General features: G+C 42.0%; 1 protein-coding gene across 10 annotated transcripts in view; it reads left to right on the top strand.

Annotated features, from left to right (window-relative positions):
• Positions 1-8,351, top strand: part of MAP4K4 (mitogen-activated protein kinase kinase kinase kinase 4) — a 166,403-nt gene extending 158,052 nt beyond the window's left edge. For all 10 annotated transcript variants that reach the window (XM_072849715.1, XM_072849714.1, XM_072849721.1 and 7 more), the window contains 5 exons: positions 243-343; positions 1,088-1,237; positions 2,012-2,171; positions 4,220-4,359; positions 5,109-8,351. In XM_072849715.1, the coding sequence (XP_072705816.1) occupies positions 243-343; positions 1,088-1,237; positions 2,012-2,171; positions 4,220-4,359; positions 5,109-5,192 (635 nt within the window). In that variant the 3' untranslated portion in view covers positions 5,193-8,351. The remainder of the gene's footprint in view (positions 1-242; positions 344-1,087; positions 1,238-2,011; positions 2,172-4,219; positions 4,360-5,108) is intronic.
• Positions 8,352-9,444: the final 1,093 nt, after the last annotated feature.

Consider the following 9,444-nt stretch of genomic DNA (forward strand, 5'->3'; position numbering starts at 1 on the left):
CAACTAGGTCATTCAAAACATGGTGACGGGTTCAGTTACTGATAAGAGTAATGATTTTTGTGGCACAAATGTGTCAAAATACTTAACTACATGAAATTAGCAATCCTAAAATTCAGTGTTACTAGAAACCTTGAAATGTACGTAAGTATGGAGAAATATTGTCATTTTCTGCTTTCCTGAAGTAACTGGAATGATTTTGGAATTACTGCTGAATTCTTTTTTTTGTTTTGTTTTAATTTCAGTAAAATATGAAAGAATCAAGTTCTTGGTAATTGCATTGAAGAGTTCTGTGGAAGTCTATGCATGGGCACCAAAGCCATACCATAAATTTATGGCCTTTAAGGTAACAGTATATTTCAGCCGTACGTAGGATTTTCATATATCTACTTGCAGTTACCCCTTTTACAAAAATGCTCTGACATTTTATCATGGCCATCTTACAAGTTCTTTCGTAAATCTGCCATTAATTTTGTATTATATTTTAATTTAAGAGCTTTTTTAGCTCTAAGAGGCAGTACGCTTAAAGTTCTAAATTGTAACTGGGCATAAACTAATAATCAAAATGGCACAATATCACAACTGTTTGTTTCATCTCTCTATAAATAAAACATGAGGCAGAGAGAAATGAACTGAGTCTGAACATCTCCATCCGAGCAGAAGAAGTCATTAAGTGATACTCAGCATTGCTATTTTTTTGAATGCAGCAGGAATGAAGTTAGCTGGCTTGGTATAATTACTGATTTGCAGATAGTCAGTTACTGTCGGTTGTGCAGATGAAGTAAACACTACGGGAGTGTCATGTTGCCCTGAACTTTGGGGAAAACAATTCTTACTGAAAACCAAACAGAGCAACTAAAGTAAACCCCACAGAAAATAGCTTATGATATTATGTGATTGAAATGCCACAGAGGTTGCAGGGTAATCTGTCCTTGTCCGTGAGAGACATGTTAGCCTGACTGGTCTAGTAGATGGGGGCCAGAGGGACATGGGAGGAATAAACCCATAATACGTGCATTAGAGCATGTTTTTATAAAACCCGCTGTGGTTCTAAGCAGAAAAGTCAATGTCACTGATGGTTGTCTTACAGTCATTTGGAGAATTGGTACATAAGCCATTGCTGGTGGATCTAACCGTAGAAGAGGGTCAGAGACTAAAAGTGATCTATGGCTCCTGTGCTGGCTTCCATGCCGTTGATGTGGATTCAGGATCGGTCTATGATATTTATCTACCAACACATGTAAGAGCTGCTGCTGGGGTCGGGTTTTTTCTTTCTTTCTGGTTTCCCCCCACCTCTTCCTTTCCTCAGATGACCAACATGTCAGGCTGTTCCTGTGGATCACTGCCAGATGCTGGCAGCAGTAAATTTGGTGGAGGGGTCCAAGCAGATGTGGCCACCTGTGCTTAGGGGCTTGTGTCTCACTCCCTGTCCCCTCCTCATGGCCAGTGTGTCTCCATGGTTGGGAGCTGCCCACTCAGATCTGACGTGGGCTAACATGACTGTTTCAGGGGTAGCAGCTACATGGCCAGCAGAGGCTGCAGGGGAGGTGGCAGTACAAATGATGTGACAGCCCACTGATAAGATTCCACAGGGCTGGCAAAGGCCAGGTGGCCTTAGCTACCAAGGTTTCCTGTTGTCCATTGTACACAGAGGTGTCAGATGGGCCTGCAATGTGCGATGCACCTCCCCAAGAACTATTCACTACAGTGGAGAGGTCTGAGGTCTGCATCTGGGCTGCTTGCCCCAGGCTCCCTTTCTGCCCATGGAAAGAAATGGGCACTCCTGGTTTTAGGTGTCTGTCTTAAGATGGGAGCGTTTATGCCCCAAAGGTTTCCAGGTCTTTGTTGTCACTGTGTAGGGTGTCTAGCTTGGGGAGAGCAGAGCTAGCACTTCTGAAGTGAGTGAATCCCCGATGCGCTGTCAGCCAAAATAAAAAATCGCCCAACCCTTTCTCCCAGTGCAGGCTCTGTGGCATTAAAACAAAAGGCTTCCTCTTCTCTTCCATCTCTGTAGATCCAGAGCAGTATCCAACCTCATGCAATCATCATTCTCCCAAACACGGATGGGATGGAGCTACTGGTCTGCTACGAGGATGAAGGAGTTTATGTCAACACGTACGGAAGGATCACCAAGGATGTGGTTCTGCAGTGGGGAGAAATGCCAACTTCAGTTGGTAAGTGCCTTGGCAGAGTCACATACAACACGCCGTTAGGGAGTGTGAGCGTGTGCACGCAGGCAGAAGGAAGGTGCATCAGGTTTGACTTCAGATTCAGAAGCAGCGATGCTGTAGTATTCCTGGAAAACAGCTGCACAAAGTGGAGAGTAATCATATGGATCTGTTTTGTGCTGAGTTTTTAAGAACAAAATCCAAACAAGCAAGTTGTGGAGTTCAGGAATGAAAAACACATTTAATAAAAAGCAGGGCCTCAGTGGGCAGCTACAGAATTTTTGCTAGACAGCCACAAAGTTGTGGAAACCTTTCAGTATGAAGACATGTAAGATGGCAGGTGGGTAAGATATTATTAAGGTTAATTCTGTGTTGATAATGGCTGTATATCTGATTTGATGTGTTTACTTTAGTTCACCTGCAGATTGCTCATCTATCCTAGCATGATAATTCTCCCAAATCTCTCCAGTTCAAAATAAGGTAGTTTTGAGAGTAGAAGCAATGAGTACAGTAAAATGGGCGCAGATTTGTTACGGACACAAGTACACACCAGCATCCCTCTTACTGCCTGTGCTGCCATATTTCAGTGCTGAGCGTAGCATGGGCTGTGGTCACACCTTGCTTTTGTTGGGCAAGCATATGGAGTTTGACGTGCTTTGGAATGGATGCATGTATTGGGAGATGACTGCTGATAGCTGTTCAAGCAACACGAACAATAATGGAGGAGGAAATTTGAAGAAGTTTCATGCACAGCATGATTAACTCTTGATTAGATATGAAAGCAAGCAGTATTTATCAGCTGGCAAATCGCAGGGCCTTTGAGGACTGGAATGCCTGTGAAGTAAATGGCACTGAGGCAGCCGACGCCATCTGAACATCTCATCTGACAATTTTTAGAAGCTATTTGGCCCAGTTACCACTAGTGACATATTTAAAAATAAGTAAATTTCCAGCATGATGGTATATGCGATGTTATAGGTGTACATTATACTGTAGTAGATAATTTGATTCAATTTCACTGAAAATTAATATGAGAAAAATTCTATCAAAGGGAAGTACTACAAAATTAAATATTTTTTCATTTTGCTTGCTAAAAGCTATTGTTCTTGTTTATATTTTTCTGTTAAATATGCATGCAAATGAGAGGCAACAGCTTATTCTTCAATAAGTTCCCATATGTTATTTTTGGCAGCGTTCCTGAGACTATCCATCAAATTGCTTTTTGAATATACCTTTTCACAATGCTGGTAACTCTCTCCTTTATTTGATTTTTTTACTGCTGTCAAGAACAGATTTTTTTCCTCATGTTACTACTACTCTGTTTTCCCCAGTGACACCCTTAAGGAAAAATGCTTGGTTTTTTGCTTTATTTGTGCACAAAGGAAAGCAGTATGACAAATAATAGTATTTCCACTTGGAGAGCTTAGAGTATGAACCTCTTTTAAGAGATACAGAATACTTTTCAGACCAATTGGCTTTCTCAAGAAGGAGAGCAAGTTTTTGAAGTATTACTCCTATTAAAGGAGGCTAGCTCATTTTTTTTCTAGTTTTCCCTTTCCCTCTCCCCTTTTTCTGTTTTTGCTGACAAACTCCTTCAAGGAGAGAAAATAACACTGTAAGACACAGAGCTGGTGCTGGGGACATACCAGACTGGATTAGTTTAGGCTGTTTAAACCTCGGGTTCTGCTTTCTCCTTGTCAGCACCTAATTAGCCTGTCTCTTTGCCAAACTTGGGGGAAAAAGCCTGTGTAAAAACTCAGTGTTCCTTCCATTTAGTTGAAGGTTGGAAGGTTCCCATTGTGTCATGAATGCTCAGGCGTGAAGTATATTACTAACGTAGAAAACCCACAAGGAAATTAAAAAAAATAATTATTTTTAGGCATCATGAAGATGCTGAAGACAGAAATAGCACTCTGAACATGTGTGTAGTTACAGTAAGTACATGCAGGTCATTTTTAACTAGAGTGCATCAGTATATTCCTCTGCTTTTTCAGTTCCTCCATGTTGCCCTTTACCTGTCCTAATGGGCTGTGTGCTGTGCTTTCTTTCCAAAGCGTACATCCGATCCAACCAGATTATGGGCTGGGGAGAAAAAGCTATCGAAATACGATCAGTGGAAACTGGACACTTGGACGGTGTGTTCATGCACAAAAGGGCACAAAGACTCAAGTTCTTATGCGAACGCAATGACAAGGTATAATTCCTCCTCCCCAGGTTCTTGCCAAGATGGTAAACGTGTACTTTAACTGAGTACTTGTGGTGGTTTGACCCTGATCAGCAGCCAAACACCCACCCAGCCTCTCGCTCACTCCCCTTTCCCGTGGGATGGGGATAAAATAGAAGGAAGGCAAAAGGACTCATGGATCAAGATAAAGACAGTTCAATAAGGACAGCAAAAGCTGTGCACGCAAGCCAGGCAAAATAAGGAATTAATTCACAGCCTCCCGTTGGCAGGCAGCTGTCCTGCTGCTTCCCGGGAAGCAGTGCTTCAGCACACGTAACACTTGCTTGGGAAGACAAATGTCATCACCACAATGTCCCCCCTGTCCTCTCCCTTTCCCCGAGCTTTTATTGCTGATCATGTTGTTGTATGTTATGGGACATCCCTTTGGTCAGTTCGGGTCAGCTGTCCCAGCATCGTCCCCTCCCAGCCTCTTGCCCGTCCCCAGCCCACTGGCCTTTGAGGGGCGAGGGGGCTGGAGAGAAAGCCTTGATGCTGTGCAAGCGTTGTTCAGCAGTAGCCAAAACACTGGTGTGTTAACAACACTCTTTAGCCACAGACGCAAAGCCCAGCACCGTACGGGCTGCTATGAAGAAAGTCAACTCCATCCCCGCCAGAGCCCCACAGCACTGCAATTGCACTGTAAATATCAGGGGCAGGAAGGGCAAATTAGACCCTCTGCTGTCCTAGCTGTTGAATTTACCAATCTCTTTTCTTCGCAGGTTTTCTTTGCCTCCGTACGGTCGGGTGGAAGCAGTCAAGTCTATTTCATGACCCTTGGCAGGACTTCTCTTCTGAGCTGGTAGAAGCGGTGGGATTTGGCGAGGAATTGCTGACATCCAGAGTCTGAGATCTTCATAACTCGGAATTATTTTCAACTGGAGTACAGACCTGCACTAATGCAGCACTCTGTGTAAATGTGTGTGCAGGCATCACTGGTGTTAGGTTTCTTTTTGTTTTTCAACTGAGGCTGCGACGCAGCTGGTGCTGTAAAGATATTGCCATCAGGTGCTACAATGTCTTTGAGATTTGGGATCACGCTAGAAAGCTACAGGTCTTCTTTTCCCTTCAGCTCCAGGATTCCTAGGCTTTGAAGGACTCTGTTTGTTAGTGTTAAAACAGAGGGGGGGAAAAACCCCAGACTTACCATGAACGTGCTGTTGAGTGGACAGGAGGCAGGCAAGAGAAGGTGAGAAGTGGTGTAGAGAGTCAGACTGGCTGAAACAGAGGGCAGATCTAGTCTAGTAATGTTAACAATGTATTTAATTGACATTTCTTTTTTGTAATGTGACAATATGTGGACAAAGAGGAAGGTGGAGGTTTTAAGAAGTTAATATTTATAAAATGTGAAAGACACAGTGACTAGGATAACTTCTTTTTGGGGACAGGGAGGGTGGGAAGGGGCTCGGGGTGGAATTCTTGGTTTGTTTTTTTTTTTGTTGTTTCTGCAGTTTTATTTTGGCCTGGCCAATAACTTTAGTCATTTTCTGTGTACCAGGTATTGCCTGAAACATGTGCAGATGATTAGGGAAAAAAAAAAAAAAGAAAAAAGAAAAAAAATGAAAAAAAAAAAAGAAGAAAAAATAATTTCATTTTCTATGATGATTCTGTGTTAGGCCAGAACTTGGTTATGTCACAGTATTAGCACTGCCTCAGTTAAAGGTTTAATTTTTGTTTAAACCTAGAAGTGCAACAACAGTTTTACCACAGTCTGCACTCGCAGAACTAAAAAAAAAATAAAAAAAAAATAAAAAAAAGAGAAATAAAATCCAAACTACATATGTTTATTTTTTGTGCCTACCTCATTGTTTTTAATGCATAAAATAAAAGAGGTGGTTTAGTTTATACGTTTTTAGATGAAAACCATTAATGTCTAATTTAATCTTAATACCAAAACTACCAGATTGAAAGGTTTCTGACTGTTATTGCGTAGCAAGTTTCAGCAGGAGGAGAGAGTGGTCCGTTGGGGCAATAGTGGTAGCGGTATGGCAGTGAGACACTGATTAATGTAATTTGCTTACAAAATTTGGTAAAGCAAGCGTTTTTTTAAACCAGTTTCATCCTTAATAGAAGTCTGAATTTAGCCTAAAACCAGAAGTTTCACTCTTCTAACACGTGGGCTTAGTAACAGGCAGGTAAAAATAACTAGGCTAGTTCTATAAACTGTTAAATGTTGTAGGAACCATTTTGGGGTGGTGATGTTTTTCTTTTTTAAGAATGCAATGCACTAAAACTCTTTTAAGAATGTAGTTAATACTGCTTATTCATAAAAACAGCATATACCTGTGTTTAGATGTAAGATCCCAGCTCTGGCTTTTTTTCTTTCTTTTTTTTTTTTTTTTAAGTCAGTTTTATTTTATGAATAAGTTCTGACATTTGTAATAAATGTCTTGAGAGTAATAATTTGTTTAATGGCTACATGTTCATTACTTGAGAAACCTTGAGTGTATAATAATCTGTTGGTGTTGTAATAATGCACAGCGTCATGATTCAACCATTTTCCTTTTTGTTTTCACTTCTTTTTTTTTTTTTTTTAATTCCTTTGGTGGGGTACTTTGTTGACAGCTGCCTTAAGCTGTTCATTCAGTGAACAGGCTCTCAGTGTTTCATGGGCTTTGTCTTCTGCTGCGGTTAACTTTCCTTCATGGCATGACAGGTAGGGCTTTTTAAACATGTATTCTTCGATTCAGTCAAGCTGATGGCTCGAGCGACTGGTCACACAATCAATTAAGAGCCAAGAGCACCGAGTGTGCAAAGCTCAGACTCGACAGACCCTTCTTTTGGTGTCAAATCTGACTGCTGTAAATCCTTCAACCCCAATCAGCGTTGCTGCTGAAGACTCTCCTTTGAACATCGTAGACGGTTGAAAAGCGAGCGGTAATGCATACTGCCAGCGCACGCGCGTGCACCCACACCCCACACACACCCCACAAGAATAAAAACTCAAGAAAGCCTTACATTTGCTGGCAGAGGAATACCTAGAACTATTTTTTTTTTAATTGTATGACTTTTGGATAGCGTTGAAGGTGAAGGATGCGTTCTTTTCAGGCCCGGTGTGGTCAGCCAGAAGAACGATCAACCTTTTGTACTATAATGAACTTAAAGGGGACTCGGAAACGCAACGTGATGGTAGATGTGGGTGTAATCACACAGCTGCCCTGTAGTGTAGTTTGCTGAAGCCGATTCGATCGAATGTCCGTCTGCGTGATTTAAATCTTCCAGCGCTATGTGGTCAAAAATTAATCTAGTCCTTGAAAGCTGATGCTGTTCACCTAGAGGAAGATGCTCCAGTACTGTAGGGATGCCCAGGTCATGGATACGTGCTGTTGAAGTTTTGAGGCTCCGGGGGGGGGATCTCCTTCCTTCGGTGGGGCTGCCCACCTGGCAGCTTCTGCCTCCACAGAAGTGCCAACACGGCAAGGTAAAAACAGTATTACAAAACCACTACGTGTACCAACATCGAACTCGTCAAACATGGCTTTTGTAAGCAAAGAAGAAAAGAAAAGCTCCTAGGTTTAGTTTTAAGCTTTAATAAGTAATAATTTTCTGTATCTTTAAGTCAAAGTAACCCTAACTTGTATGACTGCAGTGTTTTTATTTTTTATCTTATGCACATGTTATGTTGGAGAAAATGTTTACAAAAATGGTTTTGTTACACTAATGTGCATCACATATTTATGGTTTATTTGAAAGTGATTTTTGTGGGTTTTTTAGTTTTTCATAGTAGTAGTAGTACACTTTTTGTGATTTATAACCCCAAACTCTGCTGATTATAAAGATGCTAAACAATAATTCAAAATGACAAACTGCATTAAAATTACTAATCGTAGAGCTGCAAAGCAGACTGGTGACAAGTAAAACACTCAGCCTTTTTTTTGCAGTGCTATCTAACTTGTCTTCTGTGTATTATGGAAATTACTGTTTTTTCCCCGTTTTTCCTTAAATAAAGTCAAATTGACACCTATTGTATGTGGAAAGTACTTTGAATATCTACTGGCTGCAGAAATCAAGCTGCATGTTGCCTAGTTGCATGTGTTCATAAGAACAAGAGCCTTATTGTCAAATCTCATAATTTTAGAGACTTTGACAATAAACATGGGCTTTTGAGGGCTTTTTTGTTGTTGGTGGTGGTTTTTTTTCTTCTTAAAGCCCTATCTTCTTGTGCAATTGCTCATTTGAGAATTACAATTTTCCTTTAAGAAACAAAAAGTGAAAAGCTTAGAAACATTAGCGAGTGCCCGGAGGTTCAGAAAGAAGTTGCACAAAGGAGAGCCCGGGTGTGTGGTGAAAGTAGCGGGGTGCCCTCCCACCACGCTACTTTCAGGCGTGTGATTTTTGCAAGCTGGCATTACTTATTGCCGAGAGAGTGCGATGAACGGGAATCCCAAGCCAGATTCTCGCACGGCATAAAAGCATGGCTCCAAAAAACTCAAGGCTTTCCAAGTCGTAAGCCATGACTACTGAGCAGGTTTGATGCAAAGCCGCTGTCTGCGCCCCAGGGTTCTTGTTGGCCTTTGCCTGTGTTTTTCCACCATGGGCTGTGTCTGTTTTCTGGAGATAAGCAGTAGATGTTTCCTTCCGACTAGGCTGGTCCCTGCGAGAGGAGGAGGAAGTCTGTGCTCCCGGGCTCCTGCCTTTCCTCGCGCTTCATCTGCAGGAGGCAAGGGATCTGGTGTAAGTTGAAAAATGTTTCAGGGTTTCGCTTCCTTCCTATGGACAAAGGGATCTGAAGTCCTCAAGCCCCGCAGCTTTTCTGCTTCCGCAAGTGTAGATGCTGACTGATCTTAAAAAACTAGCAGGACCAGCTAACTGCTGGTCAGGCTCCTGCCAGCTCCACTCCAGTTGCTGCTCCGGAGCTGCTGGTTTTCTTCAGTCATTCTTGACCTGTTGAAGACTTCCCTAAGTGAGACATACTTAGCATAGTCGAGCACCTTAGCTAGTCGTGAAGACAGATACAAGCTGTTGCTCATCACAGCATGCAGTAACTGAAAGCAGCAGCCCCAGGTGTGAGCTTCACGGTGGGCGCTGGCAGAGCCAACAGAGAACATGCAAAACCTT

The sequence above is a fragment of the Ciconia boyciana genome, chromosome 1 (genome assembly GCF_034638445.1).
Source record: "Ciconia boyciana chromosome 1, ASM3463844v1, whole genome shotgun sequence".
NCBI classification, from domain to species: Eukaryota; Metazoa; Chordata; class Aves; order Ciconiiformes; family Ciconiidae; genus Ciconia; species Ciconia boyciana.